General features: G+C 42.3%; 1 protein-coding gene across 5 annotated transcripts in view; it reads right to left on the bottom strand.

Annotated features, from left to right (window-relative positions):
• The window catches only part of LOC143037946 (uncharacterized), a 212025-nt gene that overhangs the window by 78258 nt on the left and 116701 nt on the right, over positions 1-17066 (bottom strand). For all 5 annotated transcript variants that reach the window (XM_076206675.1, XM_076206668.1, XM_076206658.1 and 2 more), the window contains 2 exons: positions 13867-16217; positions 11187-11577 (listed from right to left, as the gene is read on the bottom strand). In XM_076206675.1, coding sequence (XP_076062790.1) covers positions 11187-11577; positions 13867-16217 — 2742 coding nt within the window. The remainder of the gene's footprint in view (positions 1-11186; positions 11578-13866; positions 16218-17066) is intronic.

Genomic DNA, 17066 nt, shown 5'->3' with positions numbered 1-17066 from the left:
CAATAACTTTCCTTGTACACCTACTATTTTGAGTTTCCATAGTAGCTTTTTAAGTGGTACTTTATCAAATGGTTTTTGTAAATCTAGGAAAGCACAATCAGCCCATCCATCCCTTTCTTGCATTATTTCTATTAGCCTCGAGTAAAAGCAAATCAAGTTAGTGGCACATGATCTTCTGTGTCTAAAGCCAAATTGTTTTGGATTCAGTATATTATTTTCTTCCAGATGTTTAATCCATCTACTTTTGATCACTTTTTCACATATTTTTGCTATTGTGCTTGTAAGGGAGACTGGTCTACAGTTTCAGTTTTCATTTCCCCCCCCTTTTATATATTAGTACAATATTTTCATTTTTCCAATCTTGTGGTACCTTTCCTTCTCTGGGTGAGTAATAATTTATCTTACATATTTTGTCTGTTAGTTCATCTATATATTCTTTTAATATCCAATTTGCAATTCCATCTGGACCATGGGATTTTCTAATGTCAAGGTTTTTTATTTGGTCCATTATTTACTTCTGTGTCTTTCTCTCTGTCCTTCCTCCCAATTTTGTGTACTTACAATTGTGAATACAGATTTAAAATGTTTGTTCATAATATCAGCCATTTCTACACCTATACATTCGTCATTCCCTTGACGCAATTTTATTATTTCTTGTTTATCTTTTAGTTTACCATTCACATATCTGTAGAATACTTTAGGTTGGTCTTTGCATTTGTCTATTATGTCTTTTTCATAGTTTCTCTTTTCTTCCAAATGTATATTTATATATTCATTTCATAGTTTGATATATATATATATATATATATATATATATATATTTTATATTTTCAAAGCTTTGTCTCTTCTATCTTTAGCCTTACTACATCTTTTGTTGTACCAGCACTTAATGTACACCCTTTCTTGCTTATATATATATATATATATATTTTTTTTTTCTTAATATTTTCAAAGCTTTGTCTCTTCTATCTTTAGCCTCACTACATTTTTTGTTGTACCAGCACTTAATGTACACCCTTTCTTGCTTCTGCTTTGGTACATATTTGTCTATTCCCTCTTTATAAATTTCTTTTAATATGTTCCATTTCTCTTCCATCTTTGTTTCTTCATTTAAGAAGTTTTCCCAATTTACATTTTGAAAGAATTTTCTGAGTTTCTCAAAATCCATTTTCTTGTATTTTAGTCTACCTTTTTTTGTGTTTCTCATTTCTTCCCAAACTAATTTGTTCTTTTAGTTCAAATTCTATAGTATGTGGTCACTTCCAGATTCGTTATTCCATTATATCCACAATTTCTGGCTCTGACGTAAATATTAAATCTAGTCTTGATGGTTCTTCATTGTTTCTATATCTGGTATTTTCTTTTACCCAATGAATCATTGTGTATTCAATGGTCATATCCAGTAGTAGGTTTCCCCCAAAGGTCTTCTCCACATTTCACTGTCATCTCTTTCCAACATATTTCTTTAGAGTTAAAGTCGGCCATAATTACTATGTCTCCTCCTTTCAGTAATTCAATTAATGCATGCTTTGTGTCTTCCAGCATTTTGGACTATGATCACTCTCTGTCTAAGAATAAGTTTTTTGGGGCACATATATTACTACAAACTGTCTACTTTTCATGTCACTGTTTTCAACTTTTATTATATTCAATTCCACATTGTTTATTCCTTCTGTTATCTTTGTCACATTTAAGCCTTTTTTAGTCAAAAACATGACTCTGTAGCCAACTCACATGTGTTTCTACGCGGTATTATGACTTATAATATCGTCCCTGCAGAAATGAGAGGGACAAAGAACATATAGGTGGTGTGCAAACAGTTGGCCTTCAGCCTTGTAGTACAAATGTGTAGGTTAAGTCATTAGTACGCCTGTTCTGCAGGCATTTGTATCCACATAAAAACACAATTCCAGGCTATGCCCGGCAACCCTGTGCCAGCCAGAGGGGCGCTACCTTTAGGTACGCCCCGCAGGTACTTAAGGCGTGTGTGATGTCAGGTCGCGGTTAGTATCCTTTAGGGCTGGGCGGGATCCGAGTACTGGACCCGAATCCACCGGATCCGACAAGGCAGGAGGGACCCGAGTACCAGATGTTGGTACTCGGATCCGCTGAGACGAGTACAAACGATTACTCAAGGATCTATTTTCCCTGTGGAGCCAAAATTCGTTATGACCACTATCTATACGAATCATTACATTTATACCATACTTGATATTATCATTAATTAGTTACAAAGTCATATGTTGCAAATGAAATTACAATACAAAATAAACTATTATTTTCGGCTAGCGATACATGGCATACAATTTCAGTATTGCCATCGGCATCTCAAATTCTTGGGAGACTGATTGGCTGATGCGCTGTGACGTCACATTTCTTCCCCTTACATGTGATCCTATTTATTTCTTTTACTCTCTACATTGAAGGAATTACTGTTTGTGATATTGTGTGATATTATTTTAAATGTGAGACAAATAATTACTGTTAAGGAAATACCGTTTGTGGATATTACTGCCTGTGATATGAAAAAATATATACTTTACTTTATTTGTTATTAATTTGACACAAAAAATACTATTTCCAAGGAACAATTTCCTGTACTATTTTTCCTGAAACAAAAAAAGCATACATTGCTGGTATACATGTATGCTGTATATTATATAGCTGTCAGTGAACAAATAAAACCAAAGGTCCTTAAAAGTGTTTCAATTATACCACAAGGTTCACCCTAAATATGTTTTGTAACGTGCACCGTGTACAATCTTTTTTCGGTAGAGTATCACTGAACCGTAATATAACTAATGCAAACTTTTTTGTACAGCAGTAAATATGTAACAAATATAAATCTGTATGCATAACTGACGTATTATAGTGGACAAAATACTTCAGCAGTCAGAGATAATTCAGCAGTCAGATAGAGATTCCTTGGTGTTCCTCTTGAGTGGGATTCGCCTAGTTGGTGTGGACTCGAGTAGATGTAGCTGTGGCGATTACCAATGCCAGGCGAATACCGCGCGACTGGGATCCGACAGAGGATGTCAGTCGGATCCCGCTCCCAAACGAATCCGTGGACTCGCGCTGCCAGTTCTCCGTGCTGAAGGAAGTACTCGGATCCGGATCCGAATCCCGCGGATCCGCCTGGCCAAGTACTCGGATCCGCGAATACTTAAGAACTCGGATCCTGCCCAGCCCTAGTATCCTTCTAAGGCTCGGCCGGCCCACTCGCATGTGTATACCAGTGTCATGTCAATAAAGCCCAGAACCTAAACCGACTGTCAATCTTCCCCGGTGTCACTAGCCCAGTAACAGCGCATAGTTACATTGGTGAACCCGGAGTCTTGACTTGACACCCAGCCCGGTCAGTTTTTTGTTTCTGGCACATTTCGACCACACCCATCATACGCAATGTCCGTCCAACTTCCACCATTTACCTATGACATAGACCTCTGGCTCGCACATATTGACGCATGTTGGCCCACAAACAATACCCAGACTACCGACCAGTATAAGTTCCGACTAACCGTCGCGGCCCTCCCAGCGCAGATTGCGGCGCGAATTTCTACACTCCTCACAGATCCCCCCAAGACTGACCCGTACAACGGCCTCAAAGAGGCACTCAAACAAGCGTGCGGGAGGACTAAGGAACTCGCCATGGAGGAACTCCATAACATCACCTACGACGGCTGCAGGCCCTCAGTATTCCTCGAGCGTTTGAAGGACCTCAATCATGCTGCAGGCAACCCGATGTCAGATGACTTAGTGATGTTTCGCCATAAACAATTATTGCCACCGCACGTAAGGGCGCCCCTTACGGTTTTAGACATTGCAGATATCAGTGATTACTCGAAAAAGGCAGACAAGATTTTCCACGCACTCGCTCCTCAGGACGTGCCCCCTGGATCAGTGTCCAGTAACCTTTCTAATGAGAGTGCTCGAGTGTATAACGTAGACAACAGTGCGTCTAATCGTGTGTGTAGTGCCAATTCCTGTGATTCTACTGACGCTAGTGCGCGCGACAGTACGCCTCGGCCTGCACCGGCGGACACCATGAACGCGCGCTTAGCGCGTGTTGAGGGCATGCTAGAGAAGCTCGTCGTAGCAGGGGGCGCGCGCGACCCACCTCCTCCTCCGCGTCGACGCTCGTATTGTTTCTACCACGCCACGTTTGGCCACAGGGCTAGAAACTGCAGCCCTCCATGCACCTGGTTTGAGCAACAGCCATGGTCACGGGGGACGGGAAACGCAGCAAGCGGGAGGCGCTAGTCCCTCCCGTTTCCACGCAGGCTATGCCGACGGCCTGTCCTTCACGCCCACGTCACAACCCCCCTCGCTCGTCCCGGGCACACAGTCGCGCCCTATTGCGCGTAAAGGATACGGCTACTGGCTGTCACTTCCTCGTCGACACAGGGGCCGTGGTCAGCGTCATCCCTCCCGCCGCTAAGGACAGGACGCATACACTTACGGCGTATGACCTCTTAGCTGCCAACGGCACTCCAATTGCCACATACGGCACCAGGCATTTCCGTGGACGTTCATGGTGGCGGACGTCGGACAATCCATCTTGGGTCTGGACTTTTTGCGGGAACACGACCTTCTGGTGGATGCACGGCGCCAACGGTTGATACACAGACCTTCCAACGCCTTCATCCGCACCGTTCTCTGGACGTCCCCAGCGCCGGTGTTTACACACGTTCAGGGGCATTCACCGTATACCAACATCGTCCAAGAATTCCCCTCCATTACGTCCGGTCAACCCCACCCACGGAAACAGAGACACACCGTTCAGCATACCATTCTCACGCACGGCCCACCTTGCTTCGCCCGCCCACGGCGCCTCCCGCCGGAACTTTTACAAGCAGCGAAGCAAGAATTCGAACTTTTGCTTCAGGATGGTATTGCGCGACCTTCGGCCAGCAGTTGGGCATCGCCCCTGCACTTAGTGCCGAAAGCCAAGGATGGAGAGTGGCGTGCATGTGGTGACTACAGGGCTCTGAACGCGATGACGCAACTGGACCGTTACCCGATACCTCATGTGATGGACTTCCAATAGAGGCTGCACGGGAAGACTGTGTTCTCGAAGATCGACTTGATGTGCGCGTTCCATCAAATCCCCGTGGCAGAGGAGGACATCCCCAAGACGGCTGTCACCACCCCATTCGGCTTGTTTGAATTTCCGGTCATGAACTTCGGCCTCCGGAACGCCGCACAAACCTTCCAGCGTTTCATGGACCAGGTGGTGCAGGGATTAGACTTCGTCGTGGTATACATCAACGACATCCTCGTCGTGTCAGCATCCCATCACGAGCATTGCCAACACCTCCGCCTTCTTTTCCAACGGCTCCATGATCACGGCTTGCGGATTCACCTTGCAAAGTGCGTGTTCGGGACCGAGTCGGTCGACTTCCTCGGCCATAGAGTTTCGGCGTCGGGTGTTTCGCCCTTTCCGCAAAAGGTAGTAGTAGTATCGTATGGCTTTCTTACACCTCCAACTTTGTATTTGCTAGCCAGTCTATGAATGTTTGATTTGCTTCATAGATAGTCTGGTAACCCCCTGGCACTGCTGTGATTGGGCAGTGCAGTACGAGATGGTCTGTATCTTGGGGCGAATTATGACAAGATGGGCCAAAAGGTGAAGGCCATCGACGACTTCCCACAGCCAACCACCGTCCGAAAGTTGAGGCAATTCCTAGGGCTTATTAACTATTACCACCGGTTCATCCCGGGGGCTGCGGGCCTCCTCGCGCCGCTGTACGATCTTCTGAAGGGAGCGAAAAAGCACTCGCCGAAGCCGCTGCAATGGTCCGCGACTGCAGAGCAGGCCTTCCAGGCTGTTAAGCACCGCCTTACACAGCTGTCCCTCCTCGCATATCCAGTTCCGGGAGCGACGGCGGTACTCACGACAGACGCGTCGGCAGAGGCAGTGGGCGCCGTCCTCCAGCAGGAGGTACAGGGCGTCCTTACCCCGGTGGCATTCTTCAGCAAACGATTGAATGACGCCAAGCGTCACTACAGCGCTTTTGATCAAGAGCTTCTAGCCATCTATGAAGCGGTGCGTCACTTCAGCCATTTCCTGGAGGCGAGGACGTGTAGGGTGCTTACAGATCACAAGCCCCTTACGTATGCTATGGAGAGACCAGGGAACAAGCTAACCCCGAGAGCCAGACGCCACCTCGCTTATATATCTGAATTCACCACGGATATCAGGCATATTCCGGGTGCGGATAACGCCGCGGCAGACGCACTGTCTCGTAGTGCCAACGCAATTACGCGTCCCGCAACGCTGGACTATGCTGCAATCGCGCAGGCCCAAATGGAAGATGAGGAGTTACGGGAGCTGCAACGAGGAACCACGTCGCTCCGTCTAGTACTGCAGCAGGCTGAGAGACTGGCGACCCCGTTGTGGTGTGACATCTCCACGGGGCACGCGCGCCCTTGCATCCCGAAAGCATTCCGCCAAACTGTGTTCCGCCATTTCCATGATATGGCCCACCCCGGAATCCTCGCGACACAGCGCCTAATTCAGAAACGGGCCGTGTGGCCAGGGATGAAGAGGGACCTCAATTCATGGGTGCGGATATGCATTCCGTGCCAGACAGCGAAGATCCATCGGCACACCAAGCTCCCGCTACATCAGATACCCACACCAACCCAGAGGTTTCACACTGTGCACATCGACATTGTGGGACCTCTCCCCCCCCCCTCCCGGGGGTACCACTTCCTCCTCACCTGCGTTGACAGAGCAACTAGATGGATGCAGGCGATTCCCATGGTGGATAGTACTACAGAGTGCACAGCGTTCCATTTCCTGCATGGTTGGGTGGCCAGTCTGGGAGCCCCTCACACAATCATCACGGACCGGGGCCCGCAGTGGGAATCGAAGGCGTGGACAGATCTTCTACTATTCCTTGGCACCAGCAGGCAGCGGACCACGGCCTATCACCCACAGTCCAACGGCATGGTGGAGCGTTTCCATAGGAGACTTAAAGAAGCCCTTCGCGCCCAACCACACCCAACGTCATGGGCGGACGCACTTCCAATCGTTCTCTTGAACATCCGTTCCACCGTTAAGGAGGACCTCCAGCTCACGCCAGCGGAACTAGTCTACGGCGACGACCTACACCTACCCTCCCAGTACACGCCTGCCCTTGACATGTACTCCGAGCTCGCGTTCATGTCTGCCCTTCGCCAAGCAATGAGGTCTTTCAGACCTCAGCCGCCTAAACCTCTTGCAACATCCACCACATACCACCACCCCACGCTCATGTCGGCAGACAAGGTGTTTCTCTGTGTAGATCTTTGTACTGGTTTCTTGGCGCCTAGGTACCACAGAGTCTCCTTCACTCCCTCGGCACCTAAGCACAAGTAACATTCACATAATGTTACAACTCCTCCACCCTGTTTCTTCTTTCTATTTTTCATCCAATGGTTGTATAAACATTGTCCCACGGTATTAGGTGGTATTGGACCTTTTAGTTTCATGTATTTTACGGGACAAGAGCTATGCTCGTAGTGACCCGTTTTCGTATCTTTCCATATCCAGTTTGTTTTTAAAATCGTGTATAGTTCTAGCATTCACTGTTTCTCTGTTCAGTTTGTTCCAGACATTGATCACTCTATGTGGGAAGCTATTTCTTTTCAGATCTCTTCTGTAACTGTCTTTCATCAGTTTCTTTTCGTGTCCTTTTGTTTCTCTTCTGTCCCACTTATGATGTTATCCATGGTGTCTTGAATTATACTATTTGTAATATTTACCATTTTTGTGTCCATTTCTTATGTAATTTTTATGTTGTATTCCTTTTGATGTTTACCATTTGTGTGTCCATTTCTTAGGTATAATGTGTAACTATTGTTTAGCTATTAAGTGTAATGTCCTGGACATCTGGCAATTGTTATCTTTTGTTTTCACTGGTGCCAGTACTTATAATATATATGTATATGTATATATATATATATATATATATATATATATATATATATATATATATATATATATATATATATATATATACAGTCGTACCTCGGTACTCGACCATAATCCATTCTGAGGTGGTGGTCGAGCACCGATTTGTTCGAACACCGAAACCAATTTTCCCCTTATCACTGTCTTTCTTTGGACCCATTATTAAGGGCTAGAGCAACACGAAAAAGTTTAAATCTGGGAAGAAATACTCGAACAAACTGCGTACGTCTTACTCCGCTGGCGGTCTGAGTCGAACTGACGCTTACCCGCTGTTCGAGCTAGTCGAGTACTGAAAATCTGTTCGAGGTCCGATGCATTTTCTACTCGAATTTTTTGGTCGAGCACCGATTTGGTCGAGTATAGAGGCGGTCGAGTACCGAGGTACGACTGTATATATATATATACAGCCACTATCGGAGTTACAACCTAGCTAGGTTCCGACCAACCAGTCATAAGTCGGATTGGTCGTAAGTCGGATCCTATTCAAAATGGCCGACACAAGGGTTCTACTCTAGGATACATGATATCAATCTGTTGCTTTTTTAAGTAACTTTTTCTATTGAATACTATTAAATACAAGCTTTTTAGTTTCATTTTTATATTTTTTTTATATATTTTTTAATGTTTTAATACTGTACTGTATTTCAGTATATATACGTATGCAGGTACTGTATGTATATACTATACCTGTATATATATATACACACAAACACACACATATTAAATATAACCTTGCTTACCATTTTTGTTTTTTAAATTGTAGTTTCCTTTTAATATTTTTTTCTTAATTCTTCAATTGTTGTATGTACTCTAAATATATGTGAATTTTAAGATCTATTTTTCTCATCCATTTCAATCCATTCTAAGTGTGAGATATAGGTACAGCAACAACTGCAACAGCACTGTAGGAGAGAAGCCAAACGCAGACTATGGGATCCAATATATTTAACATTGCGCCCATCAGGGCTTCTCCCGAAATAACATAGTGGACTTTTTTAAGGCTATCGACCCATAAGGGGGTCATTAAGCCTGGTGTGAAGTTGTTCAGTCTATTTTTTTTTTTTTTTTTTAACACCAGTTTCATGTTCGTTTCTCCCCACAAGCTCGGGTTATACAAGGAGTCAGATGTGTGTCCACTATGTTTCTGAAGAAGCCCTGGTGGGAGAAACGTTAAATACATTGGATCCCATACTCTGCGTTTGGCTTCTCTCCTACAGTTGTATACAGTATTGTTTTCAGTTGCTTAGTTGTTAATATGATATGGTAAGTTAAAGAAAGAAAATACTTATTATAGTGTATTCGTATTAGTAAATTCATAATAGGCATCAGCTAGACGTGGTCGTAAGTACGTAAATATCCTTCATCCATAATTTATCAAACTCTTCCACAAATGCCTTAGCTGCAGACGTATCACTGCTAGCAGCCTCACCTTTCGACAACACGTGGTGAACCTGGTAACGCTCTCGAAAGCAACAAAACCACCCAGCACTCACTATGAACTCATGTGAAGCGTATTCTTCACCTGCACGTTCTTTCAACATGTGAAATTAACTTGTAGCCTTACTTTGCACTGCTTGCAAAGTCACTCTCACATTTCTTTGCCTATTATCTTCCAACCACGTCTATAGCAACTTTTCCATCTCTGCCATAACTGCCGTACGCGATGCCGGTTGCCACAACTATCTTACGCGCTGTGCTGCCAGACATGTACAGTAAACTCATAATAGGCATCTGCTACATGTGGTCGTAAGGATGGGTGGTCGTAACTCGCATACGTCATAACTCGGATAGTGACTGTGTATATATATATATATATATATATATATATACACAAATACATATTCATGTTATTATTTAGAATAGATATCTGTGTATGTTGTATTGCCTAGGGTGATTTCATGTATAGATTTTTTTTTCCACCACTTTTGTATGTACACTATGGTGTATGGAGTAGATCATCCTTTTGATTTTCTTTTGCCTTGGTCTTTCATTTTTCTCGTTTGCTAGGTGGTGTCACTGATTGGTGGTGGCCAAGCAATGTGATGGTATTGTACCATTATGTATATCTATGTACTGTGTTGTAACATTGTACAGTTATTGTTGTGTATTATACTTGTGAATTGTTCAATTGTGTTTGTATTTTTCCATTACATAATTATCATAGATTTTGTTGTATATTAATTTTACTATTGTCATTGTGTTATTTAACCTCTTCAGTACGGGCCTTAAATCTCGCGGGCAGCAGCCAATGCCAGCCGTACGACGTGTCGTGATAATACTCGCATCATAAAATATAGTCACCACTTATATCGATCATTCTCTCTTTCACCCGTGAATTTTGATAACCATAGAAAATGTGATTACATTCAGTTTAGAGAGTATGTCATTACGGAGGGGCAACTATAATAAATATAGTCAAGACGCCGATATGGCAGCCTCGCGTATCCAATTGCTCCTCATGACGCCTACGTATGCGGCACCGTATGGAAGGGGTTAATTACAATTCTGTGTGTCTTTACAAGGAGAACCGAGAGAATCATGTATGTTTCCCATGACAACTCAAGGCTTGGCATCCTAATTGTTACTCTGCCTCCTTCCTATGTAGATATCTGTGTATGTTGTATTGTCTAGGGTGATTTCATGTATACATTTTTCTCCACCATTTTTGTATGCACACTATGGTGTGTGGAGTAGATCATCCTTTTGATTTTCTTTTGCCTCAGTCTTTCATTTTTCTTGTTTGCTTGGTGGTGTCAAGTGATGTGATGGTATTGTACCATTATGTATAATATATTTATGTACTGCATTGTAGCATTGTATAGTTATTGTGTATTATACTTGCAAGTTGTTGAATTGTGTTTGTGTTTTTCTATTACATAATTATCATAGATTTTGTTGTATATTAATTTTACTATTGTCATTGTATTATCTAATTACAATTCCATGTGCCTTTATAAGGAGAACCAAGTGAGTCATGTATGTTTCCTGTGTCAACTCAAGGCTTGGTGTAGCAGTTGTTACTCTGCCTCCTTCCTGTGTGCATTTGTTATTGTAGTGCTTTATCCCATTGTGATTAATATAATTATTTAGTGATTCCTATACTTTTATTAGCCACCCTATAACAGCCCTTGGTATATGTATGTATATCAAAATCTTATTCTTGCACATATTTATGTTTAAGAAACAAAACCTCATACTCATTTAAGGAAAACTTTACTGCACTTACTTCCTCATCCTCAGTAAGTGTGGTCCTAAGGGTAGCTTTATCATCATCTCTGTCTCCTTCATGCCCCTTCTTGTTTTCAACTTTATCACCAGTTTCTTCTTCCACTCTTGATGAACCACCATTAACATCCTTTAATCCATCACTAGATTTCTTTCCATTTTCATTATCTTTGCCTGAGGATACTTGACCTGTTGCTGTATTTTGTTCCTTTTGCCTATGATTATTCTGTTTCTTTTCTGTTTCTGCACTTTCACTCTCCTTTGAAGTAGGACCATTAGATGGAGTACTTTGGTTCTTTTTCTCTGCAGACAGAATTTGAGAAGCACTTCTTTGGTTAACATGCAATGAAGATGCGTTTGACTGATCCTGAGTTCCTTTGGTCTTGCTCTTGCTGTGTTAAAGAACAAGGGATGTGAACATTTTGAACAAGACAAAAATCTAAATAATTATTTCAACAAAAATATTTTTGTTGGCTATAATCACCAGTTCTATCACCAAGGAAAAATCACACTGAAGAATATTGTAGAAGTGATAAAGGTGAGATCCATGAAGGGCAGTAGAGGGGAGGGATATTTAAAATCAACAATAATTAATCAGCATTCTTTTATTGAATCATAAAAGAATGGTGCATGAATCAGGGTTTGTAGAGATATCACTGAGGTCCCTAAAATAATTGTATAAGACCAATCAATGTCAATACCCTATACACAAAAATAAAAGATAAGAAAAAAAGAAGAAAATATAATAATGATTAATAAATAAATAAATAAAATGGGGGAATTCAATACTATTAGAAATTAGTCCTAACTTTTGGTACTGACAAAGTAATTTAGGACTAACTGGTAGAAGGGAAAAGATATATACATACATACATATACCAAGGGCTTTTTCCCCCTTACAAGGGAGGTAGCCAAAGTCAAAAGGCATATATCCACTCCCAACCATTCCATCCCCCTATGCTCCACTCCCATTCACCACATCTCCCTCCCTCTTTTCTTGGCTCCTCCTGCATTTCACCCATTGCCCTGGGTCAGAAGCAATGCAGCAAGACACAGCACATCCACAGCAGAGCTTCTTCATTTAATAGTGACCCCCTCTTCATCCCCTCATGCAGAAAAAGAGATGGGGAGAAATCCCTTCAGGCAATGCCAAAATATCATTCACACATACTTCTTCACCCCCCATCTCCCACCCACTCCCTTCCATGCATCACAGCATCATCCATACACAACCATTCTCCATTCAGCCCTATCCTCTGTCTTCTACTTTCCTTTCTTAACAGACATTCCCTTCTTTCCCAATGCCCCTTTTACCCCATCCATCCATTTCATCCTTGGTCACCCCCTCTTGTTCATTCCATCAACCTCTGCCTTCCACACCTCTTAAAATAATCATTCTTCACTCATTCTTTCCATGTGTCTCGACCACCCCAATACTCTTTCATCAACCCTATCTCCCAACTCCTTATATATATACATATATACATATATATGAGACTGAAGGCGGAGGAAGTACATGAGGATTAATGGGAGAATTTTAATGGTTTAATGTTTCGAACTGTAGGGTTTTGATCACAAGGCTGACAACTGAAGTGAGACAGGGCTACCTCATGAGATGACTAGGAGACTTTATTGCCTGACTGATTATTTGCATGATGTTTGTTTTCTTTTAGTATTATTGAACTTGTGGCTTCAGCCTCATTTGTTATGAATGATAAAGTAGAAATAGGAGTGGAGGAGGAATGACAAAGATGATGTGTAGAACATGGAGGATGGGAGGAAGTAGAAGGAAAGGTACAGTGGTGGGATGAGGAAGCAAAGAAGGTTGTAGAAGAGAAGATACAAGCATTCACAGATTGGTTACAAAGTAAGACAAGAGAACCATATGAGAGGTACAAAGAAAAGAAAAGAGGAGTAAAGCACAAGATAAAGGAGGAAAAAACAAGCACAGGCGTGAAATGGGATGAGAGTATGACAGAAAATTTTTAAAGTAATAAAAAGATGTTTTGGAAAAAAATTAAGAGGAGGTGAATCAAGTAGAGACAAAAAGGTAAAAGGTCCAGATGGAGAGATAATAATGAAAGAGAGGGCAGCAAGAGGAAGATGGGCAGAGTATTTTGTTAAATGTGAATGGTTGTGTATGGATGATGCTGTGATGCATGAAAGGGAGTGGATGGGGGATGGGGAGTGAGGGAGTATGTGTGAGAAAATGAATTGATACAGCCTGAAGGGAGTTCTCCTTGTCTTCTCTTTTTTGGCATGGATGTGCTGTGTCTTGTGACACTGCTTCTGACCTGGAGTAGTGGGCAAGATGCAGGGATGACCTGTCATCCAGGAGGAGCCAAGATAAGAAAGAGGGAGTGGGATGAATGGGAGTGGAGTATGTGGGGATAGAATGGGTGAGAATGGATTTTATGCCTTTGTTTTTTGGTTACCTCCCTTGTTAGGGAGAAAGAGCCTTTGGTATATATGTATGTTAAATGTGAAGGAGGATAGGGGAAAGGTAACTGCAGTGGGAAGCACTAAGAAATGACAGTGATGGATGAAGAAAATGGAGGAGAAATAAGAAAAGATGAGGTGAAAGCAGTTATTAAAATGATGACAGCAGGTAAAGCACCTGGGTTAGATGGGTGTCATGCAGAGTGTCTAAAAAAAGGGAAGTACAGTGATGGTGAACTTACCATAGGGATGGTGGAAGAAAGCTTCTTAACAGGTCTGTCCAGGACATGAAATCTGTTTCTTCCACAACACCAACTAGCTTGGAAGGTAAACTTCTTTTGCGTCTCTTGGCATCTCGAGCTTGACGTCGACCCCAGTAGTCTAACTGTTCCAGTTCCCTCTCCAGTCCTCGCTTGGTTCGTTTTGTTCGCTTCCGTTGTTCTTCATTTGTGTGTGTGACCTCCCCATGGGATTTACTTTCATCAGCTAAAGTCTCTGCATCCCCATGGTCTTCTTTCCTTCGATCAACTGAGTTTTCATCAGCAGTCTCTTTGTCTGTGTCTGTATGAAATTCTTCACTTTCCCTCCTCTCTGGACTTTTATGCACTGCTTTAGCATCTTTACTCAAAGTGTCATTATCATTACTCTTTGCCCAATTTTTGGAATGTGCAGTACTATCTTCCTCTACTAATGATCTATCTTTATCTTTTGTATCTTTATCCAATTTATCTTTCTCAGTCAGAGCCCTGCCATCTTCCATTCTTTTCAATTGGCTTCTCTTTTTTTCCAGCTCACTGCTCTTTCTCTGATGTGTTCCATCACCTTCCTTTCCTTCTTCAACATCTTCATCTCCAGTACCTTCAAGAGCCTCCTCACCAATGTCCTCCTCATCACCATCTCCAACTTCATCTCCCCCATTATCACCATTATCCTCTTCTCCCATAACATCACCCATTTCAACATCCTCTTCTCCCTCCTCACCTGCCATTACTCCGCCATCCTCCTCTTCACCCTCACCTATTCCTGGTCCAACTTCTCCTGCCTCTCCCTCCATGTCTCCCCCAGCAACTTCCACTTCATCATTTCCATTTATTTCCTGTTCCACCGGGAGGCCACTATCAAGTAGATGATCCATCTCATCCACAATATGAATGTCCTCATCTCCAACTGCCCCTTCCATATCTCCAGTTTCCTCCCCGTCTCTGTCTTGTGAGGTTTCATCACTAATACTGATCCCCATAGTAATGTCATAATTCACTTCTTCTTCATAAACACCACCATCAAAGTAATCATATTCTTCTTCTTCAAACTCAGTTTCAAAATGGTAATCAGCTTCAGGAAGACCCAAAATCTCTCCTGGTGCCTGTAAGCCCATAATGTTTTGTAAAGTATTGACAGCAGCCTCTGTTTCTGTAAGTCTGAGGGTTTGTGAGTCTTCTGTTGCCTCAGTTTCCTCAGATTGTTCCCGAAACCCAGAGAGAGACATGTCATCTTCAGGGCAAAGTTCCATATCATCCATTTCATTAACGTTCATTGCTTCCTGTTCCTCCTCTGAATTGGGAAGGTTCTGGGCTTTTGTCTTCTCTAAATTTTCTTCACCTAGTTGCCCCAATTCCCGTTTTGAACTGATCTTTTCAGCCTCAACTTTGTCTCCAATAGCTTTTGAGGGTTTTTCATTTCCTTGAGAGGACGTGCCACCAGTATCAGGATCAGTCTCTCCAGTAAACCTAACTTTCACAACTGAATCCTTTTGTAGCTCTTTCTCTCCAATATTATCACCTTCATGATCAGACATGCTACCAATCATATCTCCTGATGGGCTGGGCCCATCCACTTCATGGTCATTATCAGAAGTTTCAGATGTCTCTTCTGCTGTTGTATTTTCAGCTAAACTTTCTTGACTAATGCTAAGCACTTTGGACTTGGCAGAAAATTCTGGCTTGGACACCACTTCACTTTGTATGCTTTCAGTGGCTGTAATTGAGATTTCAACACAATTTCTTTCTGAATCTAATGTATCTTTATCTTCCAGTGGCTTTACAGTAGGCCCAAAAAGTTCTGCAGTAGAGTCTGAGGTGTTCTTAGCATGTTCCTTTCCTCTGAGGTCTTGAGTACTAAACACAGCAATACTAGGTTCATCCATTGATAAACAGGTTGAAAATTTTTCTGTTTTGTTGTCATCATTTTGACTATCATCAGCTCTATCTTGTAGTGTACCTAATTCTGTGTCATCTGATTTGCATTCAACCCTGAAAGAATCTTGACTTTCTCCAAGCTCTATTGTCTGACGTCGACTGGTTATCTTGCTTATGTTGGCTTCTATGTTTGAGGTGCCCATAACATCCCTCATCTTCTCACCCTCTATTTTACGAAGCATTTCCTTTCCTTCAATCAAGGCAGCATTAGTTGATTGAGATGTTTCAACTTTTGGTTCTGCATTTTCTTCCTTCCCACTGTTGGTGTGATCTGATTTTTCTGATGTTTCTGATTTTTCTTTAGAGCTTGAAACATCGCCATTCTGTTCTTCAACACATATGGACTCTTTCACAGGGAGTTTCATGGATTCAACAACATCTATACATGCAATGAAGTCCTGAAATAATAAAGATAGAAGAAGCATTACTTTCTACACAAGTAGTAGAACTTGGGTGTGGGTAGTGAATGGGGAGTGTGATTGGTTTGAGGTAAAGGTGGGCCTGTTTCTTTGTCACTGGCTTACAGAAGGGAGCAACTAGCAATTGTCAGCTATCCTTATGAAAAAATGTGGAGAAAATACAGTTGAAGTCCTGGGCCCATTCCAGAGACCACACATTATCCTGCTGCATCTATAGAGATGAGAGTGTTGACAAGTTTTAAAGATAGGCAGCAAGACAAACACTTATGAATAACTGTCACTGGCTGAATCAAGTGGTTAAACTTTCCTACTGGACAAAAACCCTAAAATATTTGGTCCAATTTATGGGCTGAATTGGTGGCTGTGGCCAATTTCTTGGGGACCACAGGTCTTCTACAACGACAATTAGGGCAATAGATTTACTGAATACCCACAATTTAGACAATACCAAGCCTCTTCCTGAGTGATCTATGGATAAACACAAATAGCCACAGCCACAGTTTTTTTGGAGAGTGATAGATATGAGGCTGAGAAAAAGATATATAAGGAAAATGGAATCAAAGAAAACAGAAAAAGAAGAGGAGAAAAGAAACTAAAAATAGCTTATACTAAAATAGAATAATCTCGGGAATGAACAAATTAAACGATTATCTAGTCTTAGAAGAACCAGACAAAATGGGAATAGTGGAAACTAAATAAAAGTATACCCTAACTCCCTACACTGTGGGACAAGGTTTATATATCTGTTGGAAAAAGAATAGAAAGAACAAACAAGGCGGAGGAGTTCTAATTTTGACCAAGAAAGATTTAAATGTAACAAAAATAACT

The sequence above is a fragment of the Oratosquilla oratoria genome, chromosome 2 (assembly GCF_046742065.1).
Source record: "Oratosquilla oratoria isolate Oo_2021 chromosome 2, ASM4674206v1, whole genome shotgun sequence".
Classification (NCBI taxonomy): domain Eukaryota; kingdom Metazoa; phylum Arthropoda; class Malacostraca; order Stomatopoda; family Squillidae; genus Oratosquilla; species Oratosquilla oratoria.
The sequence above is the reverse complement of the archived record's forward strand: the minus strand, read 5'-3'. Positions and strand labels throughout refer to the sequence as shown.